Source organism: Acipenser ruthenus, chromosome 28, assembly GCF_902713425.1.
Source record: "Acipenser ruthenus chromosome 28, fAciRut3.2 maternal haplotype, whole genome shotgun sequence".
NCBI classification, from domain to species: Eukaryota; Metazoa; Chordata; class Actinopteri; order Acipenseriformes; family Acipenseridae; genus Acipenser; species Acipenser ruthenus.
This window is the reverse complement of record NC_081216.1, coordinates 26,114,864-26,131,924: the sequence shown is the minus strand read 5'-3', so window position 1 is coordinate 26,131,924 and position 17,061 is coordinate 26,114,864. Positions and strand designations below refer to the sequence as shown.

At 38.6% G+C, this 17,061-nt stretch overlaps 2 protein-coding genes across 3 annotated transcripts; both read right to left on the bottom strand.

Moving 5' to 3' along the window:
- Positions 1-4: 4 nt before the first annotated feature.
- On the bottom strand, positions 5-8,671 carry LOC117435097 (T-complex protein 11-like protein 1). The gene is given in 11 exon segments (XM_034058039.3): positions 5-2,068; positions 2,493-2,665; positions 2,934-3,115; positions 3,586-3,776; positions 4,138-4,274; positions 4,493-4,548; positions 4,550-4,717; positions 5,022-5,142; positions 5,628-5,757; positions 6,218-6,409; positions 8,302-8,671. Coding segments are annotated over 10 exon segments (1,545 nt in total). The 5' UTR covers positions 6,366-6,409; positions 8,302-8,671; the 3' UTR covers positions 5-1,829.
- Positions 8,672-9,164: 493 nt separating this feature from the next.
- On the bottom strand, positions 9,165-16,565 carry LOC117435096 (DEP domain-containing protein 7-like). Of its 2 annotated transcripts, none has more exons than XM_034058035.3 (9): positions 16,357-16,565; positions 13,111-13,537; positions 12,483-12,616; positions 12,012-12,201; positions 11,370-11,587; positions 10,729-10,871; positions 10,288-10,413; positions 9,680-9,758; positions 9,165-9,509 (listed from the first exon to the last, which is right to left on the bottom strand). In XM_034058035.3, exons 1-9 carry the CDS (start codon positions 16,436-16,438, stop codon positions 9,295-9,297), a joined length of 1,614 nt encoding a protein of 537 aa, XP_033913926.1. In that variant the 5' UTR covers positions 16,439-16,565; the 3' UTR covers positions 9,165-9,294. The 2 variants fall into 2 exon arrangements, with proteins under 2 accessions (XP_033913926.1, XP_033913927.1); XM_034058036.3 differs by lacking the exon at positions 16,357-16,565 and adding an exon at positions 15,922-16,055.
- Positions 16,566-17,061: the final 496 nt, after the last annotated feature.

Here is a 17,061-nt window from a genome sequence, read left to right as displayed (position 1 = left end):
CAACTTCAAATAAAGTAATTTATTTTACATAGCAAACAATGTGGTTCATGTGAACCCAAGCTTGAATAATGCAGCAACAGTGAATTATCACTCAGCTGATTCTGGAACTTGCTAACAAATGAACAAAATTTAACATGAATGAGAAACAAAATGCAGTAGAAAAAAAATACTGTTTTCATATTACCACTGAGGTACTGTTCCTTTATAGGGAAGGGTAATTCTGAGCTTTAAATGTATGAAGGAATACATTAAAAAAAGAAAAAAGTTATACTGACATTTCATTTTAAATAAATATGTCAGTCTGTAGGTGTAAACAAGATGCTGAAGGCTGATAGTTGCATTCTACCTAGTCTAAATCGTATTGCAAGCCATATGTGATAATCCAATTAAAAGGTTGCTCTAGCTTTTTCCTAGATGGATGGGTTACCCTTGGAGTGCATCACATTGTCTGCACTGATGTGTGGAGGCACAGCAGAGAAACCCATACGATAACTAAGCTGGAGAATCTCCCAAAATAAAACATTCACACAACATAACAGTATGATTAAAGCATAACCCTCGTTGGTGCCGTGTAAAACGCTGTGGATACCCACAGAATTGTTATTGAACCTGATTCAATCAAAGACAAAATGGTTTGTACTAAATTAAGTTACTAATCCTGCACAATTGATTTGACAGTCTAATGATAAAGCAAAGTCATTAAGCACAGATTGAGAGGTTGGCGTTGCTTTTCATGGACCAGGTAAATATTAATCTTGCCTACCAGATTGCCTTATATTTGTAGGCAATGCATGTAAAAAAGCATTATACCCAGGGTTTCGGTTTTAACTGATAAAAACCATTAAAACACCCGACACAAAAATAAAATAAAATTGGTGTATAGCCAATAAACACCAGAAAAACACTGGAAATGCTTACTCAATTCACTAGACCACTCCTTTCCCATTTAAAGTAACAAAACCAAATACCTTTCCCAGTGCAGTTGGGCAATGTTCCTCCTTCCTGACTTTGTATCGATCACTGATTTCATCTGAATACTTTAAAACCACCCTACTACTGAGTGGCAACAAATTCCTACATTTCTACTGCAGACTCCGCTTGTGAGATTTAAAACAAGATTACAATTAGAAGGTTTGCTCGCAGGATTTAAAGCTATATTATAGTTAGCTAGAATAAAACTGAATTGCAAATTACGGTGAAATGTAAAAAAAAGTCTAAAGACACAAAAACCCTAGAAGAATGTGCCCGTGACCATAAGGATTTTGTTAAGGAAAACAGCAAAGGAAAGAAGGTACAACTTAAGTGTGCAAGTACTGTCGAGTTACTTGTGACAGAAAAAAACAGCCAAGCATTTTGGAAAGTAACCGAAAACAATAACGTCATACAGTATGTAAAAAGCGAACGCCTCAAAAAAGCAGCTAAAAATAAGCACTGAAAAATGAAATTTAAAAACCAAAAAACATAAGCCCTAATTATACCCTTTCAGCTATTCTACAGTATAATGCACAGTACTGATAATTCTGCAGAGAAAACCAAACAGCATAATAATTTTTAATGCCCAGAGAGATGCTAAGCGCGTTTTCCAGTTCAGTCTAAGTTTATGGTCGTTTAGGATAACTAGTTCAAATGATCTCTGGTCCAGACAATAACTGTACTGAAACAAAAATGAATCAAATGTTGTTTCAACAGGAAGGTTTTGTTGTAACAAAAAGGAATTTGACAAAGACTTCTCGTTGAAACATTTGTCTAATTTGCTTTTTAAAGTCCTGCTGTGAATGGAAAATTCCCCAATTGTCAGATTGGCAGACTGAGTGACCCAGTTTTAATATTCATCCTTGCCCTGCAGATTTTCCCATTGAATGAGACTCGTCCTTACTGAGGATCTCTTTAAGAATTTTCTCATAGTGAGGTGCAAAGACCATCTTATTGTAGTTCACAAGGCGGCTGAATTTGACAGCGATTTCTTCCAGTTCTTTCTGAATTGGCACAAGACCACCTGGGACAACTGGACTTGATTTGTGATGGCTTGAGTCAAGGTAAGACATGAGGAAGGTCTGTATGCGGGAATCTGAAAAAAGAAAAATCCATTCATTATCACTAACTGAGTTGGACAGGTATGATATAGTACACACACCATACCAACTCCTGCTATATAAACTTTTGAAACTCTTGATTTTTCCATTGCATAGGACTGGGTAACCTTAGCAATGATTCATACATGCTGCAATTCAAAAAGCATGCCACACAATAAATGGGCTTTTGCCTCATCTCAGCTCTATAAAGATTGAAGATTGGCAGCAGACTAATCATTGTCATTAGTAATCAAACCGCATGTCAATCTGCAGAAATAAAGTACAGTGATGCAGAAGCAACTTGTAAAATACTGGTTGGTATTTTGTGGCTAACGCTTTCAAACCTGACTTGGGGAATTCCTACAAAAGCTTGAAAAAAGTTTCAGTTACATCTTAATGACTTTAGATAATAGAGTTTACCTATGAGTTTGCGTACTGAGTTATCTGGTTTTACCACAGCTTGGGTCTGCCCTTTCAGAACAGCAGCTTTGTCAGCAGAAAGTTGAGTGAATCCATGCTGGGACAGGCAGCTGTTAACCTCAACGCATAGTTTTTCACCAATAGTAGCCAAGGTTTCATTCATATTGAAGGATCTTTAAAAAAATAAAAGACACAATTTAAATATATGTGAATTGATCAAGTAGTGGTCACCTGATAGTGAAAAGGAAAATGTGCAATTCTTTTTGTATCCACTAGGGAGCACTGTAGCATCTGTACACTGCTAGCTGTCGCAAAATAGGAAAATGTTTACAAATACAGCCTGATGCCAAGCAAAGAGACACATTCATTCTCAAAAGCTTACTCTGTCTAAACTACACATGCAATTAAAAAAAAAAAACACAAAGCGGCTTGCCCACTCACGGAATATGCATGCCTGCCAGCAGAACATTCACAATCCCCTTCAGTTTGTCTGCAAACCCTGGAAGGCCAGATAATGCAGCCCCAGCGACGTTGTACACAATCAGTAGCACCGCTGCTACTACGGTCAGCTGTTCCAGTGCCATCTGCATTTCTTCAAAGCGGCTTTGATCCATTAACAGAGTCTGAAAGAGAGTCACGTGTCCTCTGATAGTTTTATTTTATTAAACAGAGCATTTACTAAAAATCGAAGTCTCTCACCTACCTGCATCTATTGTTTTAAGTACCTGTAATGTCAAATAATGACTCAGTTGTTTTTAAACCATCATGCCAATATTAAATTACTTCTGCTATTGTGACACAATACTTTATTATGTAGAACTGGTTCAGCATGAACTTCCTTATAAACTCTACACATTTCATTCTCTACTAGTATTTAACACCTCAGTTAAAAAGCACGGTCATTTCAGCCAGTGTGCAGCTCCTGACAGTCTTTTAAATAACTATAACATTACCTGTTCAACAGCAGTGATCGACGTTCACGAGGATTTAAATCTGCATTGCATAAAAGTACAGCTAGCACAGACACTTAATATATGTATTTCATAATAATTGCAGACTTTGGAAGAGAATGACGGCAATGCAAGGCACCTACTTCAGGGAAAGGCGTGCGCCTGTGGTTCCACCTGAGCAGACTCATGTAGGCATGGTTGTGCACAGTGAGAGGACAGAACGCAGGACCACCGGAGGCTGCTGCACCAGCAGGGGCAAGTGTGGCATCTGCTCCGGAGTTTACAAGACTGTTAGCTGCTTCTTCCAGCCATCTTTGAGTGAAATCCAAGGCATCTGCAGAGAAATTACTTCATTACCTTAAACCTTCTAGTAAACCTCACTGCAATGCCTCTCAACATCATGCAGAGTGAGAGCCTGTAGCACTGCAGGCCAACACTGTAGAACATGTATACATATGTACACATACACATGTATGCACCTGTATACATTCTGTATGTAAGGCTGTTCAGAAGTGCTGTTAGGAGGGACTAGTAGAAAACCCTGAACGATATAAGAAAATGAAATGTGTGCATGAAAGCAAGTAACCATGTGGTGTGTAGCAGACTTGGCAATAACATTATGCTAAACCTGTCTGTCTTGTACATTTGTAACCCTCCTCACCCCTCTGACTGGCACATCAAAATGTATTACTCACTATGTTGTTTTTCAATGAATTCCTGGAATTTTGTTCTCTCGTATTCAACAGACTGCTGCATCAGATGTGGTCTAATGCTGCTTACAGCAAAGTTAGCCATATCAATCTTCATTAAATCCAGGACTGAGAAAATGGCCCTGGAAGATGCAGAATAAAACATTACAGCGTTGTCGAATCATGGGGTTGACAGCTTTTCCACAATCAAGTTCAATTTGACATTAAAATGCATTTGGAGTTGCATAGTCACTGTGGTCAAAGTAGGCATTACCCTGCAAACGCAGCATGAAGAGGTTATAAATGACATGGAAAATTCTTAACTAGCTCATACTTTTGAAGGTTTTTAAATTGCGCGTACTTGAACAGTGGAACGATTGCTGTGATGTCCCGGAGTTTCCTGATCTCCTCGTCCGTCCCGTGCCGGCGCGCACAGCGTTCCCATCATGCTGATGATAAACTCCACTACTTTGTTAATATCCAGCGCTCCGTTCTCTGCCTCCTGCTTTATCAGATCCAGATCCACAACCTCGTTAATCTGATTCCTCAGTCTGCTATGACCAGGCAGCAGGAATGACAGAAGAGTCTGGGAAGAAGAGGGAATCTTTGACATGAACCCGATCTGATAGCTGTCTGTCTGGACCTAAACACCACGTCTGGTTAAATAATTCATAAAGGACCTGAGGTTATGAAAAGCAAACTCAGGAAGGCTCATAATGTAATGTAATAGCATTAATGTCTCATAATGTAATGTAATAGCAGTGAATGTCCAGTGACTTTAACATACATTTCTCATGGAACGGTACAGGCTGCCTTTGGAGCGTGTTTGTTCATAAATCGGGGTTTGAAGGCTTGAATTAAACTGTACAAAAAATTAAATAAAAACGTACCTCTTTAATTTCTCCCAGCAGTTTAATCGCATGGTCATATGTCGGAGGATCTTCTCCCAGTTGGACTTCTAAGCAATCCCAGAATGCCTTGTGCACAATATCTTGCACTCTTTTTTCTAAACTAGGAATCAAAATGTTGAAAGAACTAAATACATGAATACTAAAATATTACAATGAAAGATTAAGGTATTATCACATCATATCAAAACGAAGCACGTAAAGACAGGCAAATACTAAACTGACTGTTCTTTGTGCTGCCATCAGTGAGATATGACTTGAAGGGCGAGACACTGTATTAATTCAGCAGAGGAAGGTTTCACACATGCATGGTAAATCTTGATCACGTTGCTTCTGGTTGGCAGCGCTTCTAGATCAGCTTGATGAAAGGCTCAGATAAACGTCTGATAATTTGCTATCAATAATGAAGCATTCTGAGTGATTTAGATACATCTTCCATGTTGGATCAGTCATGTGCCACTCCACCTCTTAAAGGTGTATAATCCAGAAAGTACAGTGTTTGGATGAAGTTGCTGTTACATTGTGGATGTCCGGCTCATTGTGTGCTGTGTGTTTCTATTGAAAGGGTGTTTTGTATTCATGTCTCACCTGCCTTCAGCTGGGTCAGAAGGTTTCAGCTGGAATCCTCTGCTCATCACAATCTCATGGGCCAGTGCCATGTTAGAGACTCCTTTAGCCGTCTCCATCAGCTCTTCCACTGACACAAATCTAGGACTAGCTGTGGGAAGATGCACTGTGGTAAAGTGTGTGCTTGTTTAAATAGGTCTCTTCTTGCATTAATAGGTTTTCATTTACCTATGCTTACTATAAGCAGATCTGTTATTGCCAATGCCTCAGGACATTAGAGAGTGGGCTATGACAAGAATGAGAGATAATGGCTTTGGGTGGTGGGAGGGGCACAACATTGGATCCTGTATACTCATCAAGATTATTTGGAATTTCATCCTAAAATTTGAACATGCTGAAACACTTGAACTTTCAAATACTGTCTTCAGCAGGTACAATAAAAAGTAAACACATTTGTATATGACATTTGCCCACCATGATGTACAGATTTATCTGACATTAAACTACACTGTAACGACTTTATGTTAAAATGCAAATATTATATCTGCTACGGGCGCCAGCTGATCACAGAATGACTAATGTGTTGTATGTAGAAGGGATTCCAGACTTACACTGAGGAGCGTTCCCTTGGTGAGGGCTGGGCGTGCGCTGTCTAATTCCTAAAGCCCGCTCTGCAGAGTCAGCTCTGTTTCTGCTTTCGCTCGAATCACTCAACTTGTCCTCCTCACTGGAGCCTGGTTTATCCGAACCCAGTGGCATGTTTCTCTGTATGATAAGCTTCACACAACTAGCTGAAAATACTGCTGGAAATACAAAGACACTATTATTAAAAGCACACATCATGAGAGAGAGAGAGAGAGAGAGAGAGAGAGAGAGAGAGAGAGAGAGAGAGAGAGAGAGAGAGAGAGAGAGAGAGAGAGAGAGAGAGAGAGAGAGAGAGAGAGAGAGAGAGAGAGAGAGAGAGAGAGAGAGAGAGAGAGAGAGAGAGAGAGAGAGAGAGAGAGAGAGAGAGAGAGAGAGAGAGAGAGAGAGAGAGAGAGAGAGATTTTTTGTTTGCACAGAGGATACCACACACCAATTTGTTTATTCTATGTTTAGGTCCGCAGTGGGTGGAAATCTTGTCGTAGTATCATGATACATCTAAAAGTGTCAGAGTTAACTCCAAACAACAACATACATATATATATATATATATATATATATATATATATATATGAAACGAAGCACTGCAGTTACATTTATCTTCGATCGAAGCCAATGAAGCATCCCCTAGTCTAGACAGAAGGAAAACCTACTGGCAATGGAAATATGGTGAAGCCACCCACACATGCATACTTCTGCAAGTCTCACCTTAGGGCTTTACATACATCAGAATGTGGTATATAATAGTAACCTGTCTGTCTGAATGTTACATTTTTACAGTGGAAGTAGGACGTAGGGATACACTTTTTTCAGATGGAAGTATGTTCCTAAGATACAATAGCTATTATGTGGAATCCACAGTTACAGTAAGCCACATTATTCAGTAAGAAATATGCAACTCTAGCGTGTGTGTTAAATCCCTGGTGCAGTACTCCCAGACTTTGCCTATAGTTTAAAATGCGTCCACTGCAGCCGGGAGCAGGTACATGAAAGGAAAAGCATGCAGCTGTGCAGGAATAGTCTCAGTAGCCCTACTGGATGTATAAGCGCTTGCATTCTGTTTATGCTACTGCTTCTTTAGAACTTTTAAATACATTTCAAAGGCAATCATGTTTTAATTTCTGCACGTCTGATGTTATGTTGTTTCAGGGTGTTATTATTATTATTATTATTATTATTATTATTATTATTATTATTATTATTATTATTTAACTATTTACATGTGCTTCCGTTAGGTTTCTCCATAAATACTCACATTTTTTACACAAAAATGTCCATTGCATTGTGCTAAAGGATGTCAGGTTTTCTCACAATGAAACAGTTCTCGTTTACTCTAAACTTTATTCACCTATACATACCTGGTGAGGGATAACAAAAAATAGTTGCGTTTATGCTCTTTCGGGAAAAAATAAAATAAAATAAAAAGTAAAGGTAATTCTATTACAGAACGCTACTGTCCATTGTTCACTTTGAATAACATTGTTTTTGTTTGTGCAGAAATAACTTATTTGGCTTTCCCTTAGAATGTAAGTCACAAGTTGAATGAGTTGGCATCTTCTGCTGTCAACCGGCTAAAATCTCGCAACGCAGTTCAATTTCGTTGGAACTGGGAGTGGCCGAGTGCTGAGACTAACTGACGTTTCAGTCGTTAACATCCGCCCTTACTAAACATAATGTCTCCAACACAGTAATAACCGGCCCCTGTCATTTTACTGAAACATCGAACTATTCGAAATATACCATAGGTCCAAATTATTGATAATAAATTATTATGTTTTCTATTTGTCGTGTAGGCTAATTGCAACCCACTTATAAAAATATTTGGAATGTATTATTTAGTGGAATAATGTACTTATTTCACATTGTACTTTATTTTTTAACATGCATTTGCGTGCAATAGAACACAATTCACGGCTCGAGCCGCAGACTGTATTCTCCAGCTGTACCGTTATGACATCATGCATTAGTAGTCCCCACTATAACCATAAAAACGATGGTAAGTAAAATAAATCAATGTTGACATGACATCACAAACTGCTAAAAGTTAACTCACCTGCGTACGTCCCTTTTTTCTTCCTCTCAATTTAATTTTAACATAAAATACGCAACGACCAAACTAGTCAATCCAAAAATACAGATGTCTGGGTTACATGGAACAAAACACTCGCTATTGAGGCGCTGAAAAAGAAAACAAAGCGTACAATCAAGATATTTCTAGAATATGTTGTCGGATTGAATGAGATTGGAGCACCTCCCTTCTGCAAATTCAGAATGCAGCCATTTCTATTTACGGAAATGAGGTTAACAAAGAAAACAGCGCTTCTTGGGATTTGTAGTTCTATTGCAGCCTTTCCGCGGGAGGGTTGTGTAAGATCAGTGTCACAGCTAGTTAAGGGCTAAAATGTCTTTTCACTCCAGAACGCCATTACTTACAACAAAAGATTGTGCACCAGTACGTCTGCTGGTATGGATACTTCATTTTAAAAAGTTGAATCCACCCCCCCCCCCCCCTATTGGAATGTAGACACTAAGCTAAGGGACTCTGTTCAGACAGCTGCACAATAATGGAACTACAAAGCATGTATTCATATGAACAGGAAACACAACCCTTCTGACCTTTGCAAGAAAACAAATAACTGGCAGACACTGCCACACTCATCCCTTGTCTGAAAGATGAAGGCGTATGGATTTTATTACACTAAATGCATTCAGGGTGTCCCATTTCTTCATGATCAGTTACGAAGGATGCTGCTCAACTGGGACGGGGCACCATGCCGATTACTCATTCATGAAACCAAGAAGGGTGCCCCGGATTTGAATGCTTTTATATTATTTGTGTAGACACATAAAACAGTTTAAGAGACTGCAGCGTCAATGGACTGCCATTACTTCTTATGCCTTCCAAATATGAAAACGTTTAATATTAATAGAAGCCTGGACATTTTTATTTTTAAAAAGTAAAACACTTCCACATACTCTATAAAACAATGTATACATTTATAATGTGATTTTCTGCAACAATATTTACATGATTTAACAATTGCACTCATGTATACACAGTGGATGCACAGTCTCCAAAATACTGGATAAACACATCTGGGTGACTCTTGTAAAATTGACCAAGTAATCGCTTCTTCTCTTTGGTTGAAAGCTTTGGGTTCTCATGGATTGTTCGAAGCAAAGTCCAAAGCTCATCCTTTGTAGTTTTCTGTGCAGTGCTTGAATATTCCTGGCTTGAGAGTCTCTGGCAGAACGTATAGCCTGAAAATAGATACAAGATATCAAGGATCACCCAATATGGAAAAACCGGCAACACCATGATATTAGTCCATCAATTACTTATCAAAAAGTATGTATTGCAAAATCGACTGTATAGGATACAAAGACAGTTCATTCAACTCTAATAAAATAGGATATTAATCCCACAATACCTGTATCTAAATCCGGATCTCTCCCATGTAGAATATACGCCAGCTTGTCGCTAACCAACTTATGCAAGACTCCTGGAATCTGCATAGGGAAGAATAAAACAATTCATCTTCTTAGGACCAGCTATGCTTCATAAACTATGGAAATCACATCAATTGAAGCAAGGCTAATGTATGCATCATACTAGCTCCTTCCTTGAGTAAGTTTAGGAGAACCAATTTCACACCGAGGACAGATTATACACATTCATACCTAATGTTACATTCTTGCTTTTAATAATTTATGTAAACCAGAGTTAAGTTTATACAATAACCTAGCTTTAACAAAGTTAAGGTACCTCTGGTACAGTAAACCTTAAAGTTCATGCATTACAGGAATCCCTTATTGACACCAATTCTTACCATTAAAAAAAAAAAAAAAAATCATGAGTAAAAGTACAGCGCATTACACATTTCTTTCAATTCAGCAAGTGACAGTTGTAGGATTCTGAGCATGCCCAAAGTGTTCTGCAAAAAGCATTGAAGGCTGCACAACACATGGAATCATGAAATACTAGTTGTGGAGAAGTCCTGGAAGGGGGAATTGCTCATTTAACAGAATGAACGTTTACCTTGAACACATCCTTTTGGTTGTCCAGTAGGAACAGCACTAGAAGATCCACTTTCCCCTTGGCTAGGCTCTTGTGGCGGACAATGGCTTTTGAAAATGCCCTTTTAACAGCCATCCTGTTCTCAATCTGAAAATAAACCACAAGTCTTACTTTACTGACCGCTACTGGAATAAACAAGGGGACAAAAAGCAGCTCTTCCATTTGTTTTTAATCTAAACCATCCATGGTTCTGTTCTAGGCAGTGTCTCTGATTCCCCACACACCCATGTGAAGATGGGGGGGGGGGGGGGGGAATCGACTTTGCTTTGGTCAACCCCCCCTTTTCACCCAAGCTCAGTATATCATACCATGTTAAGCAGTTACACAATTGTTAAAATGAGTGGATGATTTACTTTAGGAGTGTACTGTACTACAGGTCGCTAGTAAAGTTGCAGCACTTGCATCTTTTTGAAGCCTGAATTCAGTGGGCACTGCAGCCACAGCCATGAAGCACAGCAACCTCCTCAACTCTTCTCTGCTTCGGGAATCCAGCAGCTTCAAGGAAAGCTGTATGGCTTCAAGAGCTTGCTCCAATTTACCATTCACTAAAAAACAGGAGGAGATACAAAGAGAGCCTTAAGACCAGCCAACACTGGAGCACACATCTATAAACAAATACAAGAAGCAATAGCATACCGATCACTTAGAGAGTGGCCACAGTGAAGGTGACTTTTGCAAGAAAGGATTATAAACTTGGGTAGGGTCTTATTTCATTAGTTTTGTGATCCCATGAACAATTTTGTAGTTTGTAATACGGACCTCTGCAAGTTCAGAAAGGAGAACGGTTTTAAATACATCTAGTGATGTAGACTTGTCTTTTTAAATAAAGTTGTGTTTAAATGTTTCTCCTAACACAACTGAACATTTAAAAAAAGTACATACACCACTTTAAAATTACTATTTGTTAAGTCAATACACTAACAGAGGCCAAATTACTAAAAAGCAATTACACAGACTGGCCTGAATATTTGTTTAAAAACAGGCTATACAGTTTATAACTACCACAGACGCAGTTGGGTGGGGATACAGGCTCTTGCACTTACCAAGAAACTCAGTTATGCCAGTATGTATGTCAAAGAAATGGCTCCTAAGGAGAGGCTCTCTGTTTTGGTTGTAGTATTTTACAACTGTGTCATACAGAAGTCGTTTGCATTTCTCTGTCTCTTCAGGGCATGTTGCTAGGTTTCTGCTGGCGTCAACTACCATCTGGTCCGGCAGGAACTCCAGACAGTCCACTGCCGCAGACAGCCAGTCATCAGCCCTGGGGTAAAAAAAAAGGTCAGACGTGTCAACATTTTGGTCACATGCAGAACAGATCAATGCCTTTATCGGGGAACCACAAACTTGTGAACCAATCCATTTCATTACCTTGGCATTATTAAACTTTACTAGTTCTCCAATCTTGATGGACTTATTATATATATATATATATATATATATATATATATATATATATATATATATATATATATATATAATATAAAACAAAACAAAACAAAAAAAGTCCAGGATGTGTGAATATTTAAACAGCATAGGATAAACAGTTATAGCCAGCAACTTTGCAAGCTGCAGTCTGAACAGATACAGCAATCAAATAAAGACTACCGCTTCTAAAAGTCATAGGCTTAATGCATACGTGAACGCGGGCAAAAAACAGGCATCCAAACCCTCAAATCGCTACTTACTGGGAATCGCTGAACGCCTTGAGGATCTCCCTGTCCAGGTAGTTGCAGGTGAAGAGGATGTCAGGATCACTGTCAACACTCCTCAGTTGAGAGCCACTCCCTCTTCCATCCAGCAGCACGTCAAGCAGTGGAAGCTCCACAAGCTGCAGCAGGCGCAGGATTGTTTGTTCGTGCCACACTTCATTAACAACTGCACAAGAGAGTTACAGCCAGCAGATGAATAGCAGTAGCAAGCAGCAAGGTTAGAGCCAGCGTCTTCAGAACACTGTCACATCAGTGTCAATGCACGGTCTGTTGAATGGCTTTACAGACTCTTACAGCTTGTAACAGGATACTAGAAAGATAAGCCAACAGGAACTTGGAAATCTGAAGAATTAAAACCACTGCCCTACACTTTGTAACCCCATTAAAACGGTATACATTTCAATTTACAGTTACAAATCCACCAGAGGGTTTCCACCTGAAACTTACCTTTCTGAGGTAGGCTTGAGCCTATTTTCATTGTAGGCGAGTTTACAGGATTCAGATTCAAGTTGCCAAGTAGATCTTCTAAGGATTTGTCCTTTTTGACAGTGGTAGAGGCACAATTTACCGTTTCTTCTTGTCTTAAAATAAAATCAAAGAAAGTATGGTCAATTTATAACATTGTAACAATTCAGCGTTGATGGCAAATTCCGTTATTAAGTCACTCGATTACAAAAGCGAGTTGGAGCAGATTTAAATGCAAACGGATATGCCTCACATTTCCAGAGATTTAAGTCACAGTAGAACATTTCAAATCGACACAAGACAAGACACACTAGGCTTGTTGCATGCCTCATTAGCCAATAGTAAATCAAGGGTCAAGGATATTTAGGATGTCAACTACAGAGTTTAGTATAGTGGATATAAGCAACTAAAAAAAAAAAAAAAAAAAAAAAAAAAAAAAAGTTAACCTCAAAACACCACCTTTTTGTTTACATAAACCCAGATCATCCAGTGTAGATCGGTTTCGCGCACCAACTGGTAAATCTCTACCACCGCTAGATCCCACTTCAGAAAGTCATGGTGCCTTGAGATGGCAAGAAGGAAGTTCTTAATCAAAATGAAACCTACAAACCTTCTACAAGACTGACTGAATATGCTTCTCTGATAACCCGGATAGCTGCTTCCACATTCTTCACCACTCTCAGTCTGGCTCGGCGAATTCAGAAATCGATACAAGCTGCAACTGCTGTCCTCAAATGCAGACCGTTTTTTGTCTTTACCAAAGACCTTGGTGTCAACAGCCTCAAACACCTTGTAATCCATGAGGGCTTGACACAAACGCTCCACTTTCACACGAGGGATCTCCGCATCCCCAAATAACTTGTTCTGTACGAGGTGAGCCAGAATTACATCCACGGCGTCCGAGCCAATGAAACAGTCGTGGTGATACTTCAAGTTGTGGCGTCTTTTTTTGACCGCCACCCGAGTCTGAAGGGTATTGATAATACTGCTCCATATAAACGTGGCTCTGAACGGCTTCTGTTCCATGTTGGCACCTACTGTAAAAGAAAGAGGAAGAAAGTGAACGGGTGGCCATATTTAAGTTTCTACCACAGGAAAAGCAACATGTTGAAATGAAGAAAAAAAAAATGGTAATCTGGTTTCAAAACATCATTAAGGCCTTAGTTAAAGCCATGCACCAATAGCATACAAATTTGGAGAGTCTTTTTGTACATCAAGGATTTCTAATTTTAAAAAGCCTCTCTCTTTGATATAGTACAATACAATGATTAAAACCTTCTTTTCTACTCTGCATCTGGTTATTTAAGAGGGTGGGCTGTACAGAGACACTCTCTGCACATGCTGACTTAATTACCCAGAACCACCCTTCATTTGGAAAAGTTTTATATTAAATACATCAATGGGTGGCTCGCATTCAAGTTTAATAAGGGTAGGCAGATTCATAGAATACTTTTTTTTTGTTTTTGTTTGCCCACAATAGAGATCAGTTGGGCTACACAAAGGGAAACTACTGAATGTGAACAATGCTTGCATAGAAATGTTCTATAAAATTGACACTTAGCCAGTGGTCACATCTTGATACAGCACCACTGACCAACACAAAAGACTGCATTCTGCTGTACTTAACCAAATTCAGCCGAGAACGTTTTGTTCTAGGATTTGCATACTCAGCGATAACTAGAGGTTCCAACCCGGATTGACAGTTCACCAGTTTAACTAGGAGATTGGAGCAGTCGTGCAACGTTGTACAGTGCAGCAATTCTAATCAAGGGCAATGCACGAAGGACAAACTGATAGGAGCCAGTTCAACACACCAGTGCTGTTTACATATCATTGTGACGCTATTGACTCAAATACTGGCAATGAAGACGGGCACACGGAAGCAGACTCTTATCAACGTCTCTGCTTTAGTGAGGTGGTTTACATATCAGGAACGGAAACAGCTTTCCAAAGAGTGAAGAGGAGAGAAACAAAAAAAAAATGGGTTTGGGTAGTTATAGCTAAGATGAGAGTCTCATAACAGCAACCGAATGACTGTAGCCTTTGTCAGAATGAACAGGGTTTGCTCTGTTGCTACAAAAGACTACAAGACCTTTTAAGAACCTGGTTGAATAAACGTTAATGCAACAAAGACATAGGCCATTACCACAACGAGGACATGTGCAGGATTTTACCAGACAGCTGGCCATTGTCACCACTTCCTGATTCACTTTCCACAAAAAACACAGATAATTACCATTAAACATTCCCAAAGCCCAGGGGGTGGGGAGGAAGTTAAAACTGATTGGGTCCCTGGATTTTACCATCAACAAGAGACTGATGAACCTGTAAAAACTGGGATGCACAAGTCTATGTGCATCATGTATACACAGCCTGGAAACAAACAAGATCCTGTTGTCACCTGTTCAAGCAGACCATGCCCTCAAGCACACATTTCAATCCTGCACAAACCAGCCAGCTTGGCTGTTTAGCCTGAAGACACACAGCTCTGGTTTGCTTCATTACACAGATTACTACCCTGCAGGTCAATGGCAACCAATAAATACCCATCAGTCTTATTATCACTGCTTTGCTGTAGAAAATCCAATCTCGTCACATCAAGTTATATTTTTATACTACTGATCCACATCCACAAATATGGCATATTTCACGAAAGTCAGCTACAATCAGATTACAGTAAGTGAAGACATTACTGTTTACAATAATTGAAACCATATTAAAAGCCAGACATGTCATGCTTTAAATTAATAGAGTTAGGTTCTAGAACGACACACTTTGGCCAACCATTCGGTTCTATTCCAACACATTCATTAGTACGATTTTTTATTTTATTACTAATAATAATAATAATAATAATAATAATAATAATAATAAACAAAACTTTGCTAGTTTCCCTTAGGGCAACAAAGTTTAAACAATACTAATGCAAGGTAACAGTCCAACAAGCTTTCAAATCAACTAACTACTCATATTTTCCACTTCTTTGATTAACTTTATACAGCCTAATCCTCATACTCACAAAATGTAAATAAAAATAAATTAAAAAATACTGTGTCTTATAAATGAAGTGGAATATCGCATACATAAAAAATTACACACACATTATATCTAATATATATATATATATATATATATATATATATATATATATATATATATATATATATATATATATATATATATATTACACACACACATATATTAATATATATATACACACACACACACAGTCATTTTAAATAAGTTAGGTAATACTGTACCCTGGCGATGTTTGCCAATTAAAAAACAAGGTTTAAGAAAACAAAACGTTATACTTCTACACAACTTAATGCCGAATACCTTAGCGCAATTAATCAATTTCTTACATTTTGCGAGACGGTTATATCCTTTAATGCCATACAAAAACTGAATTCCTACTTACAGTACACGGCGCCTTGGTCCGTTGTCATGTGTAGCAAACGGCAGACAGGTGGGTATGCCGACAGACATGTACACTGTATACTTAAAAGGCCTATGGGAAAAAACTCAATGGCCCCTTGCCAATTGTGCAGAGTTTACTCTGCCTGCGATTCATGGTCCATGCCTTATTTACATTTTTAGCTACAAAACGGAATGCAGTTCCAAACGGCTGCAAAGTTGAAACACGTCTGGCGCTTAAACTTGAATCATAACATCATCTGAATGAAATAACAATAATATCTCCTTTCAGAGTACATGCAATACAACATTCTTAGGCTAGTACTAGTTACTGCACCCTGAAACGTCAAAATCAATTTACCATTAATATGCAAGAATGGAAAAAATATGGGCTAATGTGACAGCAATATACACACATTCAGTGAAATAAAATAATTACCTAATGTTCCGGGGGGGTTGTGCATTGGGCTCATAGTTCCAGTGAGATTCAAAGTCGCGGCTTCCTCCCGCACTGTAGCCATACTCTGTTTTACTTTACTGCTGATGTCTGATCTTGCCTCTGGAGTTACTTGCTGTATTCAGCTGGAGCAGTGACGTAATTGTGCACAACTGGAGAGAACTTCAAAATCGCCTCCCTTTATTTGCACCCAATGTGCCCATGTGTTAAAAAAAAAAAACATTTGGTAGGTAATTTAGGATCAGTTTAAATGATTGATTGGTTAATTGTCAAATAATCCTCGAGGCCATTTGTTTCACAATCCCGCACACCCCCTCACCCCACCCCCAAAAAAGACAAATTATACAGACAGGCTATGCGTACCCGACAATGGTACCGACACTACTATATCTAATTATATTAGTTTGAAAAAACTTAGCAACCAACAACTAGGACGATCAGAAGACTTACAATTGAAATTCCCTTCTGCTATGGTCTTTAGCTTTTAGCTTTAGCTTTTATTGACCATTTTAATTGTGTTTACGTTTAAAAAAGAAGTATGTTATACGCGTGAACATGTTTCTGGTAATATTCCTGGTAATAAAAGACTGTATAAAGCAATAACTCTACAAAGACGCAAGAAAAATAACTGTGTTTTCTGAAATACAAAGAACTTAGTTAAAGCCAAACAGTGTCACAAGTGCACTT